This window comes from Dipodomys ordii, unplaced genomic scaffold (assembly GCF_000151885.1).
Source record: "Dipodomys ordii isolate 6190 unplaced genomic scaffold, Dord_2.0 Scaffold68, whole genome shotgun sequence".
NCBI classification, from domain to species: domain Eukaryota; kingdom Metazoa; phylum Chordata; class Mammalia; order Rodentia; family Heteromyidae; genus Dipodomys; species Dipodomys ordii.
Genome location: NW_012267284.1, coordinates 4,129,744 through 4,156,635, shown reverse-complemented (window position 1 = coordinate 4,156,635; position 26,892 = coordinate 4,129,744). Strand labels below are relative to the sequence as shown.

Below are 26,892 nucleotides of genomic sequence, written 5' to 3'. Positions count from 1 at the left end.
AAACAAAGGAGGAGGCTGCAATGCTTGATAAGAAATGTACTCATTATCTTGCCCGTGTAATTGTAACCCCTCTGTACAATATGTTCACAAAAAATAAAAATAAAAATTAAAAAAAACACAAAAAAACTGCTGCCATCTGTAGTGGGCGGGGACTCCTGCGGCTCACAGGTCCCCAGGGGGTACTGGGAGTTGGTAGGTGAGCTCTGTCCCAAGCCAGCCTGTGGCCTGCTGTCTGAGGCCAAGCAGGTAGCCTCTCCACTGACTGGAGCAGGGACAGAGGCATGGGGTGTGGTGGGGTCTGTGTGGGAGTAGAGGAGGCCTGGGGGCCCTGGCGCTGAGTACTAGGGTCATGGTGCTGGGCCAGGCACTTCCTGCCACCAGTGCTGTGGATCTGCCATGAGGTGCGCACAAGGGTTTGGGATCAGACACCAGGGGTCTGGCTGGCTTGTTTCCAACCACAAGGGCTGCCAGGCACTCAAGGCTCAGCCCCCTCCTGCTCCATTCTCATGCACAAAGTACGGGGCACAGAAGCCAGGGATATCCAGCATAGATGGAAGGAAGGAGCCAGCTCTCTCAGTGCTGGTGACAGCTGGTCTTAGCACTTGTGAACACAGGCGAAAATGGTTGTGACTCATGTGATCACACCTGTCATCACCCTGGAGGGACAAGGCCACACCCAGCTGTGCAGCCAGCAATTTGGAATATGAGATGCCTTAAGGAATCCTGGGAGCCTCTTTCTCCCTGTAACCTTCACAGCTCAGAAACACGAGCGCTCCTGACATCTCCCCCCACCCTCCACCGTGGCAGTCCAGATCTCCACACGGGGACTGGCCCACTGGGGTTCCATTCTCACCTCTCCTAGCTCTCAAGATGCAGCTCTCAAGGGGCACAGGAATGAAAGGGTCCCAGCCTACTTTCTCCATAAAAAGCTAATAAATGAAAAACAATTTTTTTAAAAAAAGTGAACGAGTGGTCCTTGTGCAATACAGGGCCAGCCTGGCATTGAGTGCCCTTCACCGTACCACTCTTGGCGGGTCTGTGTCTACAGTCCACAGACAGCTACAGGTGTGTGGAACACTGGGAGCATGGGTGCCTGGCCATACCTTGCAAATGCTCTGACTTTACTACGGAGGCAGAAACAGAAATCCTGGCCCCAGCAGGAGAACTCAGCAGCGTCTCCTACTCTGGGAGGCTGGGGTGATGGGAGGTTTATAGAAACCCAGGTGCAGAAGTGCCTGAGGTGGAGATCACAACACACTCTGCAGAGTGTCTCCTGTGGTGCAGAATTTCCCACTGATCCACAGAGCTCCCCACCCGGAGAGCAGCCGCTTCCACAGCAAAACATGAAGAGCCCAGGCCTGCAGGCCCAGGGATGGGAGGGGGGAAGTGGTTGCGGGGGAGGGTCGTGACCTGGCATGAGGGACAGGCAGCTGCTAATCTGAAAGGACTCTGAACAGGAAGGACCTGTGGATTGACTAGCCATGGCTTTCCTAATTATTCCTCATGTGAACAGATGTAGTTTGTGTGTCCTGGGAAAGATGTCTGTGCTCTGGGCTTGGGTGTGACGTGAACCTATTTGTGTGTGTGTGTGTGTGTGTGTGTGTGTATGCTTGAGCGAGAGCCTGTGTGTCAGGGAAAATGTGGGACCTGGGCAGGGAGCATGGCAAGGTCTCTGGGAATTCTCATTGTGCAGGGAGGAGGGGTGAGTGGCTTATCACATGCCCCAGGCCCTGGGGAGAACAACATGCCCTGGCAACATCAGTCGGGGTCTCTAGTGCCCTCTTGGGTTCTGAAAACCATGTGTGCAGATCACCCCCAATGTCATGTGCCGAAGCTCACCTATGGCCTCACACATGCTGCTTTTCTTCTTGCTCAGATTTCCACATCTGATTTGGGATGCAGTTCAGAACTGACGATGCAAGAGTACCAGATTATGGCTTATTGGGAGCATTTTTTCTTTCTTAGCATGTCATAAAATAACGATGAATCTTACAGTCGATGGCATCTTAGATCCAACGAAATAAAATCCAGTGCTTAAATGCCCTCCTGCAAATCAACCCTGTTTCATCTGAATGTGCTTGTTTTAAAAGGAAACTTTTATCACAGCTTTAAATGGAGAGCCAATATTATTTGATGTGCTGGATATATATATATATATATATATTTTTTTTCCTCCTAGACATTAAATAATCTATAATTTTTACAGTCTGCCTGTACATATTACTCTGGGCTGTGGGGCAGAAACTTCTGGATTTGTCTCTGGGCACATAGTAGGGTGATGAACACATGTTTCAGAAGCCTTAGTGGATTACATGAGTAATATAGTAGATCAGAGAGATGGTTGTGAAAGGAATTAAAACACCATCAGAGACAGCCACACTTCCACATGGCAGGTACACTAGCACCTGCTATGTGAGCGAGCTGTGGGGCCTCGCTTCATTTCCTTTCCTGGCCTTGTGTCCAGTCTGGGCATATTCCACTGGCTCCTCCTTCCATCCACATCTCTAACGCCCTCCTCTCTCCTGCCCACCTTCCCCGCCAGCAGCCCCTCTTCCACAGCAGCCCCCCATTCACCCACCTGGGGACCCCTGCCACCTACCCATCCCAAAGCCATTCGCATTCCCTCCTTTGACCCATCTACTGTTCATTCTTGGCCTTTGCCTTTTCTTCTCTAGGTGCCTTTGTGTTTAAAGTATCCCTCCTCACTGCACACAGGGGCTGTTTCTGATTGATCTAGGGAGTTTGGAGGGATCAATAGCTCTCTTTCCATGCTGTGGTATTTAGACTTCAGTATTTAGCTGGGCGTTGGGGGGTGGGGGGTAGGGGTCCAGCCCATTCAGTAGTTCCTCTGGCCTGCTGCTTGCCCTGCTGCTCTCCCACACCACGCACTGCCTCTCTTGGGGGTCTCTGTCGCCACTTGGGGGTGGTCTTTCCTGTCCTGTTGGTGGCCCAACATCCTTCCTGACATCCCAGGCTCTTCTGGGACTCAGATGATAGCGTCTCATGTGAGTGATCCCAGCCCTCTGCTTCACAGCACCAGTCAGGGGCACACTTGGGCATGTAGCTGTAAGTATGTGCACACTGCATCTCTGTCCTGGCACATAATCGAGCTACATGGAAGAGACAGAGGGTCTCGGGCATGAATCAGTCTGGACCTTTGTTCTCCTGGGTGCATGGATTCTCGCTTCTGGAGCAGCACTTGGCTGCCAGTTGAGGAACTGATGGAAAAAAGAGAGGCCGGCGGCTGTCTAGGATCAACAGCTATTGGTGTCTCTGGGGATGCTGATGACATCCTAAGGGCCAACACTGCCCATGTCGGTCCGAGTGGACCTGAGGTGGTGAGGCCAATGACCAGTATGACAGGAACACTATGAGGAAGGGGAGAGTTGCATCAAGTGTCGCACACCAGGTCAGGGGACATGCATGGCACCCTCCCATAAGCAAGATCATGCTGGGCCCAGAGCCCAAAGGCCTGTGCAGTTCAGCCTCTTCTTCACCTATTGAGCTGCTAGAAGGTTCTCTGCCCGAAAGTGAAACCAAACAGCCTTATTATGTGGATTGCGGAGTGCCACAGCCCTCCCCAGACTTACCCTGGACAGGTGCTAGCGGCTCGTACACCACGCGATAGCCCTGCAGGACCCCATTGGCCGCCAGGGGCTCACCCCAGGAAACGTTGAGTGTGGTAGATGTTATTTCTGAGAAAGCCAAGTAGCTGGGAGCCCCAGGAGCTGGAAGCAGAGAGCACAAAGAGACTGTCACTCCTGCTCCTTTATGGATCATGCACACGTCTGTGCCCTCATCTAGAAGAGAGAATGTGATTAGGTGTAGAAGTCTAAATGGCACAGGATGAAAAGGAGCTTCATTGATCACCTCCGAACTCCCCAGGATCAATCAGAAGCACAGGCCCTCCTGAGAAGAGCAGGAGAAACCACGGAGTTTAAACACAAAGGAGAGGAGAGACGAACTGTCAAAGGCATACAAATGAATAATAGATGGAAACAGAAAAGGAAATGCAGATAGTTCTGGTTCCAATCGTGGCTGCAAGATTCTGAGGGTCCTGCCATGCTCTCTTTCAGAGAGATGGAGCTCTGTGGTAGATGGAGCCTTTCTTCCTTTCCTCCCCTTCCCTCTCCTGCCCTCCCCCACACCCTCTCCTCCACGGGGTCCTGGAGGTCTCAGAGGACAGCCTGTCTTTCCATCTCAATTTCTCTGACACTGTGGCTCTGAGCCCTGTTGGAATGAGGGCGAGAGGAGGCTGGCAGAGCCATGGGAGCTGCTGGCGGAAGCAGAAAGTTGAGGTGCAGCAACAGGCAACTCAGGGCCTGCTCCTGTACCCTCTGCCTTGGCTATGTGCAGGCAGCATGACACCTGGCCTCCGCTTGACCCCTGCTGCTCAGAAACTCTCCAGAAGCAGTGTCTCCCTTCCTCCTTGCTCCCCTTCTATCCCTGGCTCCTTCAGCCTCAGAACTTCTCAGGCACTAGGCCCCAATTGGGCTCCAAACCCTGCCCTCTGTGAGTCTCCCCATGCCCTTCTGGCTCAGATTCTCCCACAGGCATGCACATTCCCTTGTGAGGGAGTACAGATGGCCTGGGGGCCTCCTCCTGCTTGGCCTCTGTCCCCATGTCCTTTGAACCATGATGTGTGACAGAGAGGTGACTGCTGAGCTGTGCTGGGGGTGACCTATGGGCCTCCAAACTCAGGAGAGCCTAGCCTTGAGGCCTGGCCTCAATGTAGAAGGAGCTCTGCCCAGGCATATGAACACAGCTTCTAGAAGGGGCTAGTTAGGACCTGGTTGTTCAGAAATGAGGTGACCCCAGGTCCTGCCTTCCTTTGCTGCTTTCCAGAACTTCTGAGAAAACATACATTGCTCCAACTTGTCTAACACTGACTTAGCACACCACATGGTCTGGGGGCCAGACACCAGGGAATAGGAAGTCTTACCTGGCTCTACCTCCCCTGTGCCCTAACCACAGGACAGAGAGCTGTGGAGACCAGGAGAAAGTAAGATTCATTCTCCCTGGGGAACCCAGCACTGGTTGACCTCAAACTGATAAACTGGTCCAAATGAACCCCGGGGAAATGACCCCCGCTCCTCCCCAACTCACCAGCCTGGTGGGTGCGTCCCTGGCGAGGCTTGCTCTTGGGCCCATCACCTGCTGCATTGAAGGCAGAGATGCTGACCAGGTACTTGGTGTGGCTGGTGAGGTTCTTCAGCTTCACCATGGGTTCAGGGAGGAACAGGACCTTCATCTTCTCAGTTTCATTCTGGCTGTCTGCCTCCCAGTAGTAAATCTGTGAGGAGGAGCACAGGCTGGGGGTGGGCCCTGGGGAAGCTGAGCCCAAGGATGGGGAGTGGGGTCACCTTCTCCCAGGGGACAGGTAGCAGCAGAGGCTGGTGTGACAGTTGTGTGTCTAATAGGCTGGACAATGGTCAGTGATTCTGAGTTGCTTATCTGGGGCTTAAGGGTACTTGCCTAATTACACTGTTCAAGATAGGGGTCTGAGGGTGGGAGAGCTCTTTTCCTTTAGCTGCCAGGAGCAACAGCTACCCAGGCCTGGTTAGGATGTGGTTAGGATCCCAGGCACAGGCTGCTAAATTTGGCTTGTTGGTTGAGATGGAATCTTGCTTTTTTTTGTCCAGACTAGCCTCAGACTATGATCCTCCCAATTGATGTCTCCTATGATTACAGGCATGAGCCACCATGCCTGTAACATCTAAGATTCTGATCAGTGGAGCAAAAGTACTTGGGAAATTAAAACACAACAAAGAGGCAAACAAACAACAACTGGAAAGAGACCCACACTAAGCTCAGAGCTGGTAGGAAAGCCCTAGATAGCATTTCTTCTCAGTTGCCACTGAGATTCTCACACAGAAACCTGATGTCCCAGCTCAAAGGTTTGAATTGGTTGCCAGAATGACTTCCTAGACAGCTGGCTGGGAGCTACTGTGCCCAGCCTATGTCACCTGGACTGCCCAAAAAGACACCACCAGTTGGAGGCCCCGCTGGCTCTGTGAGCCTGAGTGTGAGCTGGGCCATGGGAGCAACATGAAGAGGCTCCCAGGCCATGCCCGTGCTGGTGTAGGTCCCACAGGTGAGAGTTGCTGACTTCCACATGCAGGAGACAGGTGCACATCTGTCTGCAGAGCGGACCACGGAAGGCTTGTGGCGTACACTGGCCATGCTAACGTGAGATCAATATCCCAGCTCAATGTCTTTATCATTAAGGAAATGAAAAAACATATTTTGGACATCCATAAATGGCACCTTGCCTAGGAGCTCACAGGACTTCCCATTACCTCGTTAATCACTGTAACAGCTGGGCCGTGGAGGAAGGTATTAATTTTCATAAAATACCTACAAAAATCATTTTTAAATGGACATTTAATTGGTCCGATAGTCATCGGGGCAGGCTGGCCCTGGCAATCTGAAAACTGATCAACTGGGCCTCTACCTGGCCAGACAGGGAGATTAATTCTGGGGAAGGATGGGGGGCATTTTCACTGGATTTTTTTTTCCTCTGGGGATGTTTCACAGGTGTGCAGGGCTCCTAAGCTCTCCCAGCCACAAAGTCTTGAGGATAAGAAGCAGCAGCAGTGTGGAGCTCCATACCTGTTGGATAAAGTTCTTGTTGGCACTGTGGCTCTCTCTCTTTCCCTCCATCTCTATAGCCATTTAGCTACTGTGGGCCTGGACTATATTAGTGGGGGTGGTTCTCAAACGGGTTCCATGCCACATGGGAACTTGTTGGAAAGGCAATTCTTAGTTTCCCTGCATGGAGAGAGCTAGTCAGTGTGCATTAATGACCACGGGCAGTGTTAGGATGGGCAGTCTGTTCTTTTGAGGACATCTCATCTCCTGTTATTCTCAGAGAAGGTGCTGGAAACTGGAGTGGGCACTGGATTCCTTCAGCAGGATGGACAAGCCCAGAGCATCTTTGGGTGAGCCTACCCCCCACCCCCGCTCCCAGGGTTGGTCCCCAAGCCAGGCAGATTTCCTTCCCAGAGGTGGCCCCAGGCTGCCTATGCTAGCCAGGTGCCCACCACTAAGAAAGCAGCAGGGTCCTGGGAGCCTGGGCAGCGGCACCGGAGCTTGCCTTGTAGCCCTGGATGTTCCCGTTCTGGCTCTCTGGGGGTGGGGGCTCCCATGTGATCTCCAGCTGGCTGGCAGAGAGCGGGGTCACTTGGATGTTCTGTGGGGCCATCGCAGGGGCTGAGGAAAGAAGAGTGCACTGTGTGAATGGGGGTCCCTGAGGGGGTCTCTCAGCGCAGCTCCCCCACCCCAGTTGGTGCGCACAAGTCCTAGTTCCATGGGAAGTTCTGCTTCAGACATAGCCCTGGCCCTGGGAGGCCTGCGGACCATGCCCTCCCCAGCTCCTAACCCTGTCCTTGCTGCTCTGAGCCCTTTATTACCAGGGAATGCTGTGTAGTCTCTCAGAACATTCTTCTTCTCCTTTTTTTTTTTTTTGCCAGTCCTGGGGTTTGAACTCTGGGCCTGGGAGCTGTCCCTGAGCTTCTTTTTTTTAGGGTCCAGTCGTGGGGCCTAAACTCTGGGCCTGGGCGCTGTCCCTCAGCTCGTCAGCTCAAGGTTAGCGCTCTACCACTTGAGCTACAGCGCCACTTCTGGCTTTTTTCTTTTTGCATATGTGGTGCTGAGGAATCGAACCCAGGGCCTCATGCATCCAAAGCAAGTGCTCTACCACTGAGCTACCTTCCCAGCCCCTCCCTGAGCTTCTTTTTGCTCAAGGCTAGCACTCTACCACTTGCACCATAGCACCACTTCTTTTTCTAAGCTGTTTATTGGAGATAAGGCTCACAGACTTTCCTGCCTGGGCTGGCTTCAAACCATGATCCTCAGATGGCAACCTCCAGAGAAGCTAGGATGACAGGCTTGAGCCACCAGCGCCTGGCTTCTCAGAACATTCTTAAATGCACACACCAAAATATGTAGAACTGGAAAGTGAATGGGTCCTACTGAGACACAGTCAGCAGAGTCAGGAAACAGACATGCCAGGGCACTGTGCACGTGCTACCAGTGCTCAGACCTGAATGGGCCGCCCCAGAGGCTCAACAGGGATGAGGACACAGGAGAGGGCAGCAGAGACCTAAGGCTCCTTGGATGAGGGGCACCACCAGGACTGGGCTTTCAGACAGAGGTGACAGGAAAGAGAGCCACCGGTGTTGCTATGACAAATGCAGGTGGCCCACTGTGACACCCATGTTGGAGGTGAAGTGTCTGCAGAGATGACCCTTCAAGCAGACAGGGAGTCAGGTTTCTGAGAACATGGCTCCTTTTCAGATCTGAGCACCAAGTCTGCCCTCCTCCCGCCATCCCTCCTCCCACCATTGGGGCACTGTGTCCTGTCACAGGCACATGGAGCATGCAAAGACACAGCACTTAAGGATTTGTGAGCAATGCAGAGAGCACATGGTCCCGTGGCTGGACCATCGCTGTCCCAGGCCTGCGCCTCACGCTGCGCATGAACACTTTCTCATGACACTTTGTTTTCTGTCTCCTGGAAGCTAGTTCCTTCTCTTGGAAGCAGTCTGGGCAGCCAGATTGGTGAGTTGTGTGGCGTTATCTTGGGGGCCTGACTCTGAAGAGGCCTTACCCTGGAGGCCTAGGATTGCTGGCTGCCTTTTGTTTGTTTGGTGGTTTTTTTCTTTTTGGTTCTTGTTGTTGTGCCAGTACTGGATCTTGAACTCAGGGCATGGGTACCTGTCCTTTTGCTTTTTAGTTCAAGGCCAGTGCTATACTATTTGAGCCATAGCTCCACTTTTGGCTTTTTGGTGGTTAATCGGAGATACAAGTCCCACAGAGAGCTGGGCACTGGAAGCTCTTGCCTGTAATCATAGCTACTCAGGAGACTTAGGCCTGATGATTGTGGTTCGAAACCAGCCCTGGCAGGAAAGTCTGTAAGACTCTATTTCCAATTTGTGGTTACACAAAAAGCCAGAAGTAGGGCTGTGGCTCAAGTGGTAGAGTGCCAGCTTTGAGTACAAAAGCTCAAGGACAACAACCAGGCCCAGAATTCAAGCCCTAGGGCTGGCAAAAAAAAAAAAAAAGAAAGAAAAAAGAAAAGAAAGAAAAAGAAAAAGAAAAAAAGTCTCACAGACTTTCCTGTTAGGGTTGGCTTTGAACTTTGATCCTCAGATCTCAGCATCCTGAGTAGCAGGTATGAGCCACTGCCACTTGGCTACCTTTTTTTTTTTTTCTTTTGAGTTGGTCATGGCTCTGGACCTGGGCGCTGTCCCTCAGCTCTTCAGCTCAAGGCTTGAGCTCTAAGGCTTGAGCTCTACCACTTGAGCCACAGTACCACTTCTGCTTTTTCTGCTTATGTGGTACTGAGGAATTGAACCCAGGGCCTCATGCATTCAAGGCAAGCACTCTACCACTGAGCCACCTTCCAGCCCCTTGGCTTCCTTTTGTTTCAAATCTGTTTATAGGAGGCCACAAAGCAGCCACTGTGAGGAGATGGCCCAATACCCTGGCTCTACTGCTGAGAAGGACCCATGAGTCATCTCTTCCCTGAGAGCCCCTCCCCACTTCCACTTCTCCCTGCACGCCCCCCCCCCCACATAGAATAAAATAGTAATTAACACCCGCTCAGCCTGACATCAACTATTTATTTTGTTCTAACTGTGTGCTTTCTGGATTATCACTGCCCACCCTGCCGCTAATGGAAATGTTAATAACCTACACCAGGTTGTTGTGACAGATGCTCAGCCTCATTATCAGAAATTCTTATTTACCGCTCCATTAAACAACAGAATCCCACAAAAAAACAATTCAATCAAAACTAACTGGAAGAATTTTAACAGCCACATTAATAATCTAAAACATAAATAAAGTTAATGTCTTCTGCATGTTTGCCATCGGCAACTCTGCTGCCAAATTACTGTTGTACAATTAAAATGTGAAAGGCAGAATTGAGCGCGGCCATTACCCCGGGAGTTGGTTGGGGGCTCCCCCAACACCCCCACGGTTTTTCTTTTCACAGAGTCAGGCCCAGGGCTGTCACAGCCCTGGACTCAGTCTTCAGGAACTGGTGAAAAGCAGGAGCTCCAGGCCAGCCCCTGCAATCAGGGCCCATGTGCTCCTTGGCTGGACGGCCACACACAAGCTGGATGAGCTGGCTGGAGGAGGGATCCGGGAGCTGCCTTGGGTGGAAGCAATGCTCTTCCATACCCGCCAGCGCTAGCTATGCCAGCTACACACAGCTTCCTGTTGTGAGAATGCTGCAGGTAACAATGGAGCTTTTGTTGACGACACATGCAGAGAGGAGAGAAACAAATACATGTAAACACAGAGCACAGAGCAAAGCTTGTCAGCTCCAAGACTCTCCTCCCACGCCCCCTCCTGCAAGCTGCAGGGCTGCAGCCTGACAGAGAACCCAACTTGCAGGAAGGCCTGGATCTTCCCACATCACCAATGCAACCCTCATCCAAACAGAGCACGCATGGCTAGGAACTGCTAGATTGCTCCTAAGTCCTTATTGTCCCGAGTCCTTACTGAGTCTCACTGTTGTCTCACCTAAACATTTGTGGTGTATGGAGCACATGGCTATCAGCTTGTGGGTTGTATGTCTGTGTGTGTGTGTGTGTGTGTGTTGGTAGTATGGCTTGAACTCAGGGCCTGGGTACTGTCCCTGAGTTTCTTTCTTTATTTTTTTTTTGGGTTCGGTCATGGGGCCTGAGCTCTGGGTCTGGGCACTGTCCCTCAGCTCTTCAGCTCAAGGCGAGTGCTCTACCACTTGAGCCACAGCACCACTTCCGGCCTCCCCCCCCCCTGCTTATGTGGTACTGAGGAATCGAACCCAGGGCCTCAGGCATGCAAGGCAAGAGCTCTACCACTGAGCCACCTTCCCAGCCCCTGAGTTTCTTTTGCTCAAGGTTAGCCCTCTACCAGTTGAGGGCTAACCTCACACAGCACCACTTCTGGCTTTTTCTATGCATGCATGCTATCTAGACAAGCACTCTACCACTGAGCCACATTCCCAGCCCAGGAAGACACACCTTAACAGTGGGCTTCATACTTCTGACAGTTTACGGCCTTCTTCTCCTGGGGTCTGGATGGACCATGAGGAAGAGGAATGGGGAGCTACATAGGGCCTTTGGTGAGGGAGTGAAGGCTGGAGCCCAAGGGAAACTCAGAGCTGTGGGAATTACATCTCCAGTGAGAAGGATGTCTGTTTATTAATTAATTCATTAATTCTCTAATTCAGAATGCTCACTGGCCTACAGTAAACATTGGGTTGAGATCCTTGTTAATGTTTTATTATAATGAAATAAGTGATTCTTTAAGATATTATTTTTAATTTTTAAAATTTTTATTTATTTTTTGTGCTGGTCCTGGGGATGGAACTCAGAGCCCGCACATGTCTCTGAGCTTATCTGCTCAACACTAGAATTCTATCACTTGAGTCACAGCTCCATTTCTGGCTTTTTGGTAGTTTATTGGAAATAAGAGTTCATGGACTTTCCTGGGCTGGCTTTGAACAAATCTCAGCCTCCTGAGTAGCTAAGATTATAGGTGTGAGCCACCAGTGCCCAGCCATATATGTGTGTGTATGCGTTTATGTATATATATGTATGTGTGTGTATATATATGTGTGTATGTGTATATATGTATGTGCATGTGTGTGTGTATGTGTGTGTGTGTGTGTGTGCTGGTACTGGGACTTGAACTTAGTGCCTCTTGCTTTCCTTTAGTTGTTTTATTCAAGGCTAGTGCTTTACTACTTCTGGCTCTTTGCTGTTTAATTAGAGATAAGAATCTCTTAGATTTGTCTGCCTAAGTTGGTCTTGAAGAAGGATTCTCAGACCTGAGCCTCGTAAGCAGTTAGGATTACAGGTACAAGACATTGGTGCCTGGCTAATAAATGACTATGACCAAAAAAAATTCTACATTTGTCAATTCATTTTTAATTTCATCAACATTTTCCTGGTCAAATACTGACTCCCAGCTGAAATACACAGGAAACAGGATGCTCTGATCTAACTTACTTTCTCAGCAAGCTCTGCCAACACATCTGCTCTCCGGAGTGGGCTGTCTGGGGACAGACTCCGGATCCCAGTAAGAACATGGCCTCTGGGGCCTTCTCCAGGCCTAGACAAGGTTCAAATAAGACATACTGCTTCAACTCAGCAGGGGACAAGTCAAACCTGGAGACAGAGAGCCCAGAGAGTGAAGGCAGGGAAACAAGCAAACAGGGACCCCAGAGCCACCATGGGAGAGGCCACCAGGATGGGATATCCAAGGCTCAGTGCCCCAGGTGGCCCAGGCAGCCCTGCACCCTTCTTCCAGGTCCCTTAGGGTGTAAACAGAGCTTCCACTAGCACCAGACAGTAATTACTGACAAGCTTACAACGTACAATTCCAAGAATACCTATAATGCATGTGACAGACAAAAGCCATGCTTGCTCCCCACCCAGGGATCCTGCCTCTTCAGAATTCTCCAGGACTTCAGGAGGGTGGCAGTGGAGGTGATATGTAGCTTGCCACTGCTGGAATCATGGGAATCCCTGGAGAGCTGGTAGCTGGTGTGTGTATGGGGGAGCTTTCTGCCATGGAGAAACCCTTTCAGGGCTTTGCCTGCCTCTTTCAAGCCTCTTGACACTCAATGCCCCCATTACACAGATGGAAAAACCAGGGCCCAGAGACATGAGCTTGCCATCAAGTTCAAACCTGAGCAGCCTGGCCCCGTGGCCTCCCTCCACAGAGACCCTGGCACAAGGCCTGGAGTCCACACACAGTTCCACATCCCCTTCCAGTTCCTGACCTTTCCTCTGAGCTCCAAACTCCCGATCCTTCCTTCCTCTTATGACTCTATTTGCCAAACCAGAGAACCAAAAACTGCTCTAGGACACCCCACAGGGAAAAATCAGGGATCCAGGCACAAAGCCATTCTCCATCCATGTGGATAGAGCCTGACACAGGCAGTGGAGCTGTCCCATGCCATTATGGAACACGTGACAGGCTCCCAGCCTTCAGACCTGTGTTCATCTGAGTGATGCTGGACATGTGGCTTCTATCTCTGAACCTGGTTCATCATTTGTAGAAGAAAAACCAACCTTAAAGTTTTCTTAGATAAAGTGAAAGGAAATTACCTAGGTGAGGGAGGGACCTCAGGCTCTCCAGGACCTCTGGGCCTTGGTTTCTGTTCCTATGCACATCTTCTCTGAAAGAAGGGGGCCATCTCTGGTCCCCTCTCTTCCCTGCCTGGGAACCTGCCCAGGGAGGAGGGAGAGCAGAGGGGCACGATCCCCCAGGCCATGCCCTTGGGAGGCTCCAAGTAACCACCCCAGTGTGTGGACTGCAGGAAGGTCTGATCTCACACTGCACCCCACTTCCCGATGTAGGAGCTAGGCAGGGAGTCTGGAAACCCAACGCTGAGAATGGCTTGGATCAAAAATAAAATCAGATCCTAGCCTGCCGACATTGGTGGGATGACTTCGGGTATATCTAGCAGGGTCAGGATGACCTATAGCCTACACAGGCCTCTGAAAATGATCGCTGTGGTCTGACTCTCTCTGACTATCATGGCTGTGAGGAGGAGGAAGAGGACATACAAACCCAGCTTTCTAGGTCTGCAACCTCCCCCCCCCATGTCTGCAGACCCCGATGAGAGCTCAAGGTCTTGGGATATCTGGTATAGCCACTCTTTGAGCCTGAAGGGGCACTTTGGCTTGGCTTTTGTTTTACAGTCATAAATCTACTCCTGCCTTAGTCCCTTCTGGGCATGTCCTCACATTCTTTCTCTAACAAGATGAAGAACTTCCTGACACCGGGATTCTATGATCTAAGCTTGGTAAACCTGCAGGGACTCATTCCTTTCAAAATGGGCCAGACATATACCAGGAGACTCCATCTTTAAAATAACCAGCGAAAAGGCTGGGATGGAGGCATGACTCAAGTGGCAGAGCATCATCCAAGCAAGTCTGAGGCTCTAATACTGGCAAACCTTGTCAGGGACTCGGGAAGGCCTCTGGCCAGCAGCCCCAGGAACTGACATGGCCATCTGACAGCCCCAGAATAGAGTCCTACTGACAGCCACATGAATGAGCGTGGACACGGATTCCTCCCTGATTAATCTTTCCAAGATACAGGCCTAGCTGTTACTTTGCCAGAGGATCCACCTATTGTGTGCCTGGATTCCTGATCTACACAAGCCATGAGGCAGCAAATATGTTATTTTCAGTACGGGGTGACTTGTTACATGGCAAGAGCTGACTGATACAATCCCAACTGGAGCACAGCCTGAGCTCACAGAGACTGGCTGGGTTTTGTAGGGCCCTGACATAGAGGCTGGATTCGTGGTGTGGGTATCTCAGAGTTAACCTCCTATCAGGGTCAAGGTGATTATAGACAGCATGCTGCTGTCAACATGAAAAGAACTCTGAACCAGTGCCTGGCCCTTTTTGGTAGCAGAACTACTGGAGAGAATGACAGAATGCTGGCACTGGGCTGTGGCTGCTGAGTGACTCTGGTGCCTCTGGGCCTAGGCTGGGAGGGGTAACCACGACTCTGGAGTACAGCTGAGCAGATGGCAATGTGATGATATGGTGGAGGATGTAGAGATGGAATACGATATTTGCCTTGGATTGTGTAAAACGGATAATGAATGATTTTTAAGATATAAATGTAAGTGTGCTGTGGATAAGACTTCCCTGGTAACTCATTACTTCAGCTAGTAACTGTAATTGTAACTCTGTAACTCCCTAACCCTGTCACTCTGTAACTCTGCTTCTGCTGTTTTCTGAGCAATGCTCACCCTAACCCAGCGGAACCATCCCCACCCTTTGTTCTATTCCCTGCTTCCCACAAGCAAAACCTTGGCGGGAAATTTAAACTTAAGGTGTGCATTTCTTGTAACAATCATTGGCTAAAACCAACACCCAGCCTCCCCCTTTCCCGACCCTAGCCCCAAATGCTTAAAAGCCCATATGGGCTGGCACTCAGGACCGTTTCCTGGGATGCCAACTCCAGGTGTGGTCCTGGCGTGTCAGCACTTTTCGCTCAATAAAATCTTTTACATTTTCACTGAGGACTGAGTGGTCTCACTGCCCCTCCCCACTACAGTGAGAGGCAGGATCCTCCAGCAGAAGGATCTGGAAATGGCAGGGTGTATGCTTTATACTGCATGTCCACCACCAAATACTTGAGCCCGTGTCACTTTCTAAGGCAAAGGGGTTCGTTTAGCACATGCTGCGGATTCTGAAATCCCATGGGATAGGCAGTGGTAAGGCCCCTCCCTCTCCCTTCTCTGCATCTCTAACAATGATGGGAAGGAGAGATCACACAGCAGGCAGGAAGCAGAGGGAAGGGGGTCCATCCTATCTTAAGCACATCCTGAGAACTCCCACCCCCATGTCACCACACTAAGACCAAGCTCCGGGATCTGCAGACAACTCAGGCACATACCCATTCATTCCCACCACCCCCGGCAGTGGGTGCTTTCCCACCCCAGCCTTGGATGTGAACAGTGCCGAGTCTGCCAGGATCCAGCAGCTGCCATCCTAAGAAACAAGAAAGGGTTGAAAATGGTGTTTGTTTTTGTTTAAGTTGTTTCCATAACAGAAGAAGGTGGAGGCCATGGAATTTCAGACTCAAAATAACACACAAATACATTTTCCTTACAGGACTTTTCAACCTTACAGCTTTGCGCTGAACCCTCCGTGGTACAGAACAAGTCCAGCCTTAAGATTTCTTCCAGTAATGACCTTTGTTTTTTCTCTATCAGCGCGAGGATGTACACTTTCTGAGCCCTGTGATCACCTTTATCACCCGCTGCTAGATTAGCCAAGTTAAAAGCCACTCAAACCAGCTCTGCTCCTTGTAATGGTGTTTTTTTTGTTTGTTTTTCCTTGCCAGGAGAGTGAGTTTCCCATCACAGCAAGACCCAGGGGGCTCTGACAGTCAAAGACTGAACTGTAACCCAAGGAGCTGCACATGCAACCACAGCCCCTAATTACACTGCTGAACCCTCAGCAGCTGGACTCACACAACTCATGCTGTTGCCAAAATATTTTCTTCTCATTTCACAACTTGGAAAAGTGGGGCTCAGCTGAGTTAAGTCATTTGTTCCAGCATGGGCTGGATTTGAACTTGGATCTCTCTGATTCGAAGGTCCAGGCTGCTTATCTAGAGAATGTTTTCCTACAAAGCTTTGGAAAGTATAAGGCACCTGCTATACCTGCTCTACTTAAGCCTGCTCCTATGGAGCAAGTGCAGCTCAAATACTACCTGCCTAGGCTCCTACACAGAAAGGTACAGCTGGGTTCCAATAAAGTTTTATTTACAAACGCAGGCCAAGGGGCTGGCCTATGGTTCCTGTGCCACATTTTGAGATCCTTCTTGAAGGCCCGAGGGAAGGAAGAGATAGGGAGGGGGCTGTCACTCTGCACTAGGGAGAGTCTGGGAGTGGAGAAGAGAGCCAAAGACTTTGACTGTGGATGCCAATTAATATTGGATTAGATTAAGGAATGATTACTGATTTGATGCGGTGTGATGACAACTTGGTTGCATATTATATGCTAAAGAATTCTTGTAAGAACACATGCTAAGAGAATTTCTGAATAAAATATGATGTTTGAAAGAGGGGAAGGTGGAGGGGTGATGCTATGGTCTCAGTGCCAGATGTGGGGACATAAAGCTAGTCCTTTCCACGTCTGCCATGCCCTGCCTGCTGTGGTTTCCATAAGTGTAAGTTCAATGGAAGCAAAAGAAGCCAAAAAGAGGCTACTGTCCTCTGACCCCAGCCCAGGCAGGAACATCAGTGAGACTCATCTCCAATTAACTACCAGAAAACCAGAAGTAGCGCTGTGGCTCAAGTGGTAGAGTGCTTGCCTTGAGCTGAAATGCTGAGAGACAGTGCCCAGGCCCAGAGTTCAAGCCCCACAACTAACAAAAACCCCCACAAACAAACAAACAAACAAAAAACCTGACCAAAAAAAAAAGAAAAGAAAAAGAAAGAAACCAAAGAGGCCATTGTGTGGGGATAGAGGAGGAGGGAAGGGTGGTGCGCGTTTGGGGAGAGGCCTGGCCTGGTGTGACCAGGGCGTCATCATCACACCTACCAAACCCACAGTGGCTACTAGCACTGCTGGTGGCAACAGAACCTGGAAGGCTGGGTGGGGCTCCCGTTTCCACTGGACAACAGGCCACAGGGTGGCCCATCTCCCCAGGCATACAGAGATGGCCCAAGTTCTCCCCAATTCTGTGACACACAGTGGGCCCAACCCCTTAAGTTTAGACTCTGGAGAACCTTGTAACCCCAAAAGGCCGCTGGCCAGAACCCCCCTTCACCCAGTTTAACGTCAGAATAGTTTCTCAACTTCCTGAGCAAACTGGCACCCAACAGACTTGGCTCTGTGACTGACAATGTGATAAAGCACAGGGTCTGTGGAGAATCTCGCCAGGGCTTCCACTATGGATCCCGGGGCCTGTAGGTACTTTTCCAGATAGAGCATTAGGCACTAGGGTGTTCTCCGTAACCTGCTTTCCTTTATGGAAATATGATGATTAACAATAGCATTTTTGCCACCCCCATTTCTTGGGCCCTGTCTCTATTAGGAAAGGGAGCAGCTGGCCCTGGGGGAGGGGTGGTATATGATGTGGGGTGTCTGGCTCTGGGGACCAGTGAGTAGACAGAGGGAGACCTGGGTAGGACCTGAAGGCGCCCTTGGTGGGGGATGGAGGGTTATGCTTCTCACTGTGGGACAGACACAGACGTACAAGGATGAGTTTTGGGTTTAACAAGGCATCCCTTGTGGGGTGGGCAATGATGGAGAGGGCTCTGTGAGATTCAGCTATGAGGGAGACCCCAGAATGATGTCATTCCAAACCCCCAGATGGCCTCACCCTGGCCCCGAGGATGGAGCCCATGCCCTACAGCAAGGTTAAAGAGGAAGGGCAGAGAGGATCACACACAGAAGTGTGCCTTCCCACACCGGGGCCAAAACACAGGGAGGGCCTGATTTCACCCTGTTCACGAACCCAGCATTGTTCCTGAGGTCTCATCTGAGTCACCCTCTCCCCTGCCCCTCTCCCCTGGCTTCTCCCTGGCTCACATTGGCTTCTGTGCCAAGGGCTGAGTGCTGGCCCCGCGCGCACAGCCCCAGGCCTCCCAACAGATCCTGAGGGGGTGTCAGGGCTCCGTGTACTGCAGAGAGACCAGAGGAGGCAGACAAGGACCCCGACACCTTGACGCCTTCCCAGCATGGCGAGGGCGCAGCCTGGGTCTGGACTAGGGCAGGGGTTTCATGAGCTGCAGCAGAGGCAGAAGGAGCCAAGCTGCCCTCTGCCCCCAGACTCCTAATAAAGGGCAGTGCGGATCATCCATCACCGACACCCCATGCAGCACCCATGGGGTGCCAGCCACCACAGGCAGAGAGCATTCCATCTCCATGTCCCCCATGTCCCCAGTGCAAGGCTGTGGGCACCCGCAGGGGAGCACGGCCACTAAAGCTGCCTGGGGTGCCAGGAAGTCAATTGTGGGGTGCTTGGCTAATGGCCTCCCAGGCACTCACTGAACATGGTCCTGGGAAGTAGAGAACAAGGGAAGTAGGGAACACTCACATTTGTCACCCCGCAAGCAACTGTCATTCTCTCTTCATTAGAAACACATTTTCAAACTCGCACAGCTCCGAATTCTTTTAATTTCCCTTAATGGGCTCTAGGACCTGCTTTATTTGTCACTAGGGGGGGCTAAAACAGCCAGCAGCTTCCTAATCTCCTCTCTTTCTAGTCAACGGTGATTAAAGCTGGTAGATTTACAGGAAAGGTAAAAACCTACATTCTACAGTATGCGTTTCATTCTTTAGAAATCACTGATAAAGACTGGGGGGTGTGGCTCAGGTGGAAGAGCACTTGCCTGGCCTGTGCAAGGTCTGGAGTTCAACCCCCAGAGCCATAAACAGAATGTAAAAAATAGCAAAGAACCAAAAGTTTCAAGATACTTTTTTTGGTGTGTGTGTGTGTGTGTGTGTGTGTGTGTGTGTGTGTGTGTATGTGTGCAGTACTAGGACTTGAACACAGGGCTTGGGCTCATTGGCTGGCTAGCTTGTTCCTGGTCCTCTACCATTTGAACCATTCCTTCAGCCCAGAATTTTGCTACTTAATGGGAGATGTGAGTCTTGTAGATTTTTTTCTCCCAATCTGGCTTTGAACTTAGACTCTATAGGTCTCAGCTTCCCGAGTAGCTGGTGATACAGGTATGAGCCACTGGTACATGGCTTACAATACTTTGCTGTCTTCCAAAGCAATGTGGACAGCAAAAGCAGCAGGGTTTATTCCATGTCTGTCTCTTCTCTTTCTAGGAAAAGATAGTCAAACACCAAAGTTCTAGATGTTGATACTGCTGACTGGCAACTGGAAGCCAACCCCCATTGGATGTGGGAACAAGGTAACCCTGGCATCCTTTTCAGAGAGAGAGAGAGAGAACCAATAAGGTTGTACACACACACACACACACACACACACACACACACACACACACACATCTGTCTCTGCCTCTCTCTCTCTCAGTATTGGGGATGGAACCTAGGGCCTCATGCATGTCAGGCAGGCACACACTGCATCACTCAGTTATACCCCAAGGCTGATCTTATTGCTGGACTAATATTTCCTGTGTCTCAGAACTTGGTGAGTAGGTGTGCCTTGGCAGCTGGTGCTGAGGCAGAGAGGGACAAGACAGCATGGTTCATGCTCAGGGTTCATGCACGGCTACTACTGGGAGAAAGCTGCCAGCAACAGGCTCAGTAAGCACCAGGCAGACGGCATCGAGAATACTGCCAAAGATGTGAAAGGAGATTCAGGCCAATTCCTGGGGAGGAAAGAGGCACAGAATGGAGGTGTCAGGATCCCTAAATCAGTTCGTAATTGAGTTCACATTCCATCAAAACCCAAGAAGAATTGCTTTTTTGAGCACTTGCCAAAATGACTGCAAACCTTGTAGGATGGCAGGAACATGTGGGAAAATGAGAGAAGAGTAAGAGAAGTTGCACTGAAGGCAAGCCACCAGTGTGGTGTGAGCTGGGCACAGAGAAAGGCTTTGTGTCACTGGGAGGGATGGGGGAGAATGATCGAGGTCTTGAATACCAGCACACATGCACACACCCACACCTGAGACATCACAAAGAAACCATCAATCCATGGATGGTAAGGGAGGAAAAGTCTCTGGAAAAAATCGATTTAGAAGCTTACTTTATACGTGGTGCCAAAGTAAGTTACAGCTGGATTAAAGATTTTTGAGACATCATCTTACTATGTAGCCCTTGCTCCTCAGGATGGAGATAATGAGCCAAGTTGATGCAGCCAGGGAGCTACTGGACTGGGTTGGGTCTTGTAAACCCAGACAAAAGGCAACATGGGCGATGGAGGAGGTGCTGTTGGTCAAGACACATTATACTTACAGACTGATTTGTGGAGTGGCAATTCCTCTGTACAACTACTTAAAGGTAATAAAAATACAATGGAAAAAAGCAACTTGGACTATTCCTCTATAAATTTCTATATTCAAAAATAAAAAAAAGCAGGCTGGGAATGTGGCTTAGCGGTAGAGTGCTTGCCTTGCATGCATGAAGCCCTGGGTTTGATTCCTCAGTACCACATGCACAGAAAAAGCCAGAAATGGCACTGTGGCTCAAGTGGTAGAGTGCTAGTCTTGAGCAAAAGAAGCTCAGGGACAGTGCCCAGGCCCAGAGTTCAAGCCCCAGGACTGGCAAAACAAACAAACAAACAACAATAAAACCAACCACATTTACATTCAGCCATTCAGAAGCTACCATCTAACCCAGTGTTATCCATCTTGAGGCTTTCCCAGCAAATTCAGCAGCAAATACAGTGACAGCCAATGGCAGCCAATAAGCCCTTTCCTTACATTGCTTCCTGCTTCGCCTTTGGTCCAGGGAGGGGTGACATCAGTCCTGGCTTTGGGAACCTCAGGGCATTGGCCACAGCATGTGGCCTGGAGATAGGCATGCTGCAAAAGGCTAGCTGGAGACAAACACAGCAGACAGTGCAGGAGGAAGGGCGTGCTCTGCTGCCAGGAGCTACAGGATACTGGTTAAGAGTCCCTACTGAGGGACTGGAGGCATGGCTCAGGTGGGTAGAATGCCAACCAATGAGTCAAAGCATCAGATACTGAGTGTGAGTCCCTATCTTGGACCAAAAAAAAAAAAAGAGCTTCTATTGAGAGGAAAGTGGAGCCAAGAGGCAGCCTGTTTGGGTGCTGGATGCAGCCCATACCTGAAACTGTGTCCAAGTTCTTCCACTTTTCTGTGACAGTAGAATAGTGGTTTGGATACTGTTTAAGTGTGTCTTCCCCTGCTCCCTGCCCTCCACCAAAGGTGATGTGAGAGAAATGGGCCTTTAAGTGGGGCCTCTAATGGAGAGAATCTGGAGGCCATGTCCTTGGATGAGATGGTGGTTCTGCGAGATCTGAACTGTTCCCTTGGGATGGAGTCATCATAAAACAGCAGGTCCAGCCTCTCCCCAGCCTCGCTGTCCTCTTTCAGCCTGTCCCTGTGAATTATCTCCAAGACAGGGGCAGAGACAGTCCAGAGCCAGCCCCCTCTCCCATGCACAACCTGGTGCAAGCACTTCGCTGAACATCATCTGGTGCAAGGAGCTACCACAAGGCTGGCGCAATTCTGCAGGCTAGGACGGGGCTTCTGCCCCCTTGCAGGGCAATTCCTGATCCAGGTCTTACTGACACTGATTTGTGATACCTGTGCTCAGAAATCTGCCATGGCGACAAACTCTTACATTAATGCAAATTTCTCATGGATGCTAAGCAGCTAAGCACTTTTTTTTTGGGGGGGGAGGAGGGGCTCTTGAACTCAGAGCCTAGGTGCTGTTCCTGAGCTTTTTTACTCAAGGCTACCTCTCTACCACTTGAGTCACAGTGCCATTTCTGGCTTTTTTGGTGGTTTATTGGATAAGAGTCTCATGGATTTTCCTGTCTGGACTGGCTTTAAACTGATATCCTCGGATTTCAGCCTCCTGAGTGGCTTGAATCACAGGTGTGAGCTACTGATGCCCAGCTGCATTTCTATTTTATTTGGGGGCAGAGGACACCCAGAGATCACAGCTCTGTGTATCTGGTCATTTCTAGCTCAGCTCCGGGGACTTGTTCCCTCATTCAAACACCAGTGGGAGCAGGCCCAGCCCAGGCGCCTTCTAGAAACTCATCTTGTAGGCAGGACAGATGAGTCATTAGTAGAGTTGGAGTAAGAGCACAGGCTCACAGATCTCCCTACTATAACGCAGCACATCAAGGTTGGAGTTCAGAGTGATTAAGTGACTTGCTCAGGTCACACGGCCTGTGAAGGCAGAGCCAGCTCTCAGATTCACAAGCTGACTTACAAAAATCACAGCTAAATCACTTTCCTCACTGAACTGGTTAGAGCGATGCTGGATTATAGATGTGCACCACTAGGCCTGGCCTTAACTCATGTCCTTTCAGCACAGCTGGAAGGTCCAAGACTGGCCCCATCCCAGGGTACTAGTTTGCAGCAGGGACTTTGGAACTTCCATTTGCAGGCAGGACACGAGGCTCAGGCAGGCAATTCAGAACAAGTATCTGCCCCGCTAGATACAATTCTCAGCTGATTGAATGCCATCACTCCTGCAGGGTTGAGTCCTTCTGGTGCAGAAAGTCATTTCACCACTCTGAACTCCAGCCTTGAAGTGCTGTGTTATAGTAGGGAGATCTGTGAACTTGTGCTCTCATTCTGACTCTACTAATGACTCATCTGTCCTGCTTACAAGGCAGGCAAATCCAGGGAGCACAAAGGCTGGCAGATTTAACGGCTCCCTTCTGCCCCCCATGGGGCCACCACCAACAGCAGCTGGCTATCTGAGGGGCTGGACACAGCACTCTGGGCCATCCCAGTGGGGCGCTCCTGGGCCATGGGGGCCATGGAGGGTCTGCAGGGAACTCACCAGCCTCACCGACAAAGACTTCGACAGGCGCACTGGCTGGGCTCTCACCGATGATGTTATAGGCAGTCATGATCACTTCATAGCGGCGATACTTTTTCAGATCTATAAGGTCAAAGGAATGGGGGTCAGAATGCAGCAGGACCACCATCCATACATGGAAAGTCCTCCCCCTCCCTCCCACTGTGGGACGTGCCAGAGAATCACCCAGATGTCTCAGAGGCAGGGGAAGAGTCTGTGCTGCTGGCCCTGGTGTGGCTTAGGCCCTGTTCTAGGGGCCATTCTCCTGCTGCTGTCAATCAAGCGAGCAGCCCCATCCACTGTCAGCAGGTGAAGGGCACATGGGGTGGCCTTCTGCTGGGAAGAGTTGGGTTAGCCGGCCACCACAACAGGCCTACCTTTCTCCTAACAAGTGCCAAGAGATGGAAGAGCAAAGTAAAGGCCCTCCCCTTTTTGGACTGACCATCTCCACCTAGGCAAATGTGTGAAGCCCTGAGAGATGGGGGGTTCATAAAGACAGATAACAAAATGGCAGGAGCTAGGGGCTAGGGTGAGGGAATGGGGAGTCCACGTTTAGTGAGGAGTCTGTGTTTAGCGGGGAGTGCTTCTATTTAGAAGGATGGAACAATTCTGGAGTTGGGTGGTGGAAAGGGAAGCATCATCTTAAAAATGGTTAAGATGGTATATTTTATGATATGTCTTTTTTTAAAAACCACAATCAATAATACTAAAAGGCTGTGCACCAGCACGGCTGACAGTGTAATCCCAGCTGCTCAGGAGGCTGAGACCTGGAGGATAGAGGTATGAAGCCAGCCTGTGAGATTCCATCTCTAATTTACTCAGCAAAATGCTGGGCTAGAGATGTGGCTCAAGTGGTAGAATGCCAGACATGAACAAAAGGATATATATGAGAAAAGAAAGGTAGAAGGGAGACTGAGGCTGGGGGACCAGATGCCAGTACCACAAACTCCTCCAGACCCCCACTTCTAGAAGTTTCCTTTCCTGCCCTCTGAAGGCTTTGGCATGAGGAAAAGCAGCAGTTGAGAAAGAGAACTCCTGAAATGGGAGCCATTAATCCAGGCTGGTTTTTCTTGGTCCATGGGGAGGCCAATTGGCAGGCGGTGATGCCAGGGCGCGGAGGCCTCCTGCGGAAGGCGTGCACACTTACGTGTTAATTCATACGTGGTTAATGTAGAGCTGCTGTTCACGGTCTTGAAGCTGCTTTGGGCTGTTAGGGTAAGCAAAGCAGAAAGGTGGTTAGCAAGCAGGAGGAGCAGTTACAGCAAATGAGGCACAACAAAAAGGAAGGGGTACGGCCTCATTGCGGGAGGGGGGCATTCAGGCTCCCACGCAGCACCACCTCAGGGGTGCCCATACCCTTCCCATGGGTTCCTGGGGGACAGGTGCTTCTTTCTAGAACAGCAAGCCCAGACCAGTGGGGTAGGGGGTGGCTGGCGTGTGATAGGACGGGACTCCGGTAAGGTGTGTGGTATGCCCAGGTGCCAGGCAGCACTGGGGAGGGTGGGATGAGGTTTCTCCTGGGTGCTTCAGGCAGAGGGGATGAGCATCCCTCCACAAGAGGGGAGAGGTTGTCTGCTCTTGGGCAAAGGACACCCTCAGGGTGGTGGCAGCTGAGTGACCCTTCCCTTTCTCTTTCTCCTTTCCTTCCTTTCTTTTTCCCTTTCCCTCTCCTTCTTTCTTTTTCTTCCTTCTTCCCTCCCTCCTTTCCTTTGTTTCTGTGCCAGGGCTTGAAATCAGGGCCTGGCTGCTGTCCCTTAGGTTTTTCACTCAAGGTTGGCACTCTACTTCTTAAGCTACAGCTCCACTTGGGTTTCCCCCCTAGTTATTTGGGGATAAGAGTTGCATGAACTTTTCTGCCCAGGCTGGCTTTGAACCATGACCCACAGATCTCAGGCTCCTGTGTAGTAGGTATGAGCCATCAGTTGTCTCTGGCTGTTTCTGGGAAGTAGAGACAAAAAGAAGCTTCCCTCTCCCTGTCCCCAGCCTGAGGATGTCAAGGGCAAGGAGCACATCCTGCAACACTGTTGGGGGGCGGGAGAGGTGGGAGACGGGGGGGGGCAGATAGCAGGCCTCTTCCCTCCTTCCAGAAAGAGGAAACTGGGGAGAGGGTCTTTCTGTAGCTCCCAAAGCTGCCTAGGCCACAGCAGCTGGCACTGCTCGGGCTGTGTCATTAGTAGCAAGGCACAGGCCTGGCACAGATCAGCTCAGGGATGAAAGATGTCCCCAGCCACAGGTTGAGTCTGCCGTGGGCTTCATGGGTGTCTAATATGGGCCCCAGGCCATTCTCACAGGTGCAGCAGTATGTCCACCTGCTCCTCCCTCAGTGCTCAGGCCTTGCTGCCAATACCATACCAGGCTGTGTGCTCCCTGTCTCTCCACAGCTGGCCCCCCATGCTCCACATGGGTTGGACAGATGTATGCTCCATGCTGCCTGCAGCAGGAGGAGGCCAAGAGGGATGGGGATCTGCTCACCTGTGAGCTCAGCTCGCAGGGCTGAGGGGCTCTTGAGGGTCTTGGCCTCAGGGCCTGCAGCTGCCTCAGCCTCCAGCTCTCGGTAGTAGATCCTGTATCCCTGCAGAAGGCCATTCAGGCTCTCGTCCCGGGGCGGCTGCAAAGACACCACACTCAGCCATGCCTGAAAATAAGTTGGTCCTGCATCTGGGAGCTTGGTGTCTGCTGCCCTGATTTAACCACCAACCTGGAGGGACAGTCACTAGTTCAAGTCCATGCCTGTTAAAAGCCAACTGGACACTGCCCCCAAAGACATGTACTCATTAGCTGATTTATGTAATTGTAACCTCTCTATACATTACTTGCCTTGCATGCATGAGGCCCTGGGTTCGATTCCTCAGCACCACATAAGCAGAAAAAGCTGGAAGTGGGGCTGTGGCTCAAGTGGTAGAGTGCTCACCTTGAGCTGAAGAGCTGAGGGACAGTGTCCAGGCCCAGAGTTCAGGCCCCATGACTGACAAAAAACACAAAAACAAAAAACAAAAACAAACCCCCCCACACCCGCCCCCAGAAGGCACAATGTCTATGTGCATCTTGATCATATAAAATGTTTACCGAAATACACTCCAGGAAATGGAAACAAGAGGTTTTATTCCCCTCTCTGGTTGTTGTTTTTGTTTTCATTTTGTCTTGTTTGTTCATTTATTTATCTTTGGGATGGAAATAGAGGGAAAAAGGGTGATCAAATGCAGCAGTAATACTAACTGGACACTATGTTGAAAATGAACTATACATCTTGTGGGAATGGGAGGAAAAAACTGGAAGAAAGTGAAAGAAGCGGTGACATTGTCTAAAAAAGAAATGTACCCATTACCTGACTTATGTAATTGTAACCCCTCTGAACATCACCTCTATAATAACAATTAAAAAAACGAACGAGCTGGGGGAGTAGCCAGGCAGCACATCTGGCTGTGCCTCCCAGCTGCAGCTGAACTCGCTCTAGTCTGCTCAAGCTTTGGGTCTGCTCGGATGACGCAGACCCTGTGGACAGCTCTAGCCCTGCCCTCCCTGATCCTGTATGCTGGCAGGCCAGGGTGACAGCCTGGCTCTGGTAGAAAGGGGCGATAGCTCTGCTCCTGTTTCTGAGATCGGGGTGGACTAGAATTGGCAAGAAGGGAAGGGGGAGTGGGCAGATGAAAAGCCTGTCTCTGGGCTTCTTTAATTGTCAGCCCAGCAATCGCAATCTGAGGGGCACCATCAAGCTTGCTTCACAGTCCACAGTCCAAGGTTTAACCACAGCAGCACAGGCCCTTGTGCCCAGTAGGGAGCTCACGGGGACCAGCCCATTCTGCAGACACTGATCCATGGGCTGGGGACACAGGAAGTGTGGGGGCGGGGAGAACTCCATCCTACTCAGCAAAAATATCCAAGGAGGCTGGGCACTGGTAGCTCACCCTAAAATCCTAGTTATTCGGG

At 50.9% G+C, this 26,892-nt stretch overlaps 1 protein-coding gene across 1 annotated transcript in view; it reads right to left on the bottom strand.

The window, feature by feature from the left end:
- The window catches only part of Sdk1 (sidekick cell adhesion molecule 1), a 485,625-nt gene that overhangs the window by 46,544 nt on the left and 412,189 nt on the right, over positions 1-26,892 (bottom strand). Inside the window, exons 32-37 of the mRNA XM_013023384.1 lie at positions 25,438-25,573; positions 24,113-24,172; positions 22,948-23,049; positions 7,097-7,212; positions 5,107-5,293; positions 3,591-3,728 (exon numbers count right to left, since the gene is read on the bottom strand). Of these exons, the coding sequence (XP_012878838.1) occupies positions 3,591-3,728; positions 5,107-5,293; positions 7,097-7,212; positions 22,948-23,049; positions 24,113-24,172; positions 25,438-25,573 (739 nt within the window). The remainder of the gene's footprint in view (positions 1-3,590; positions 3,729-5,106; positions 5,294-7,096; positions 7,213-22,947; positions 23,050-24,112; positions 24,173-25,437; positions 25,574-26,892) is intronic.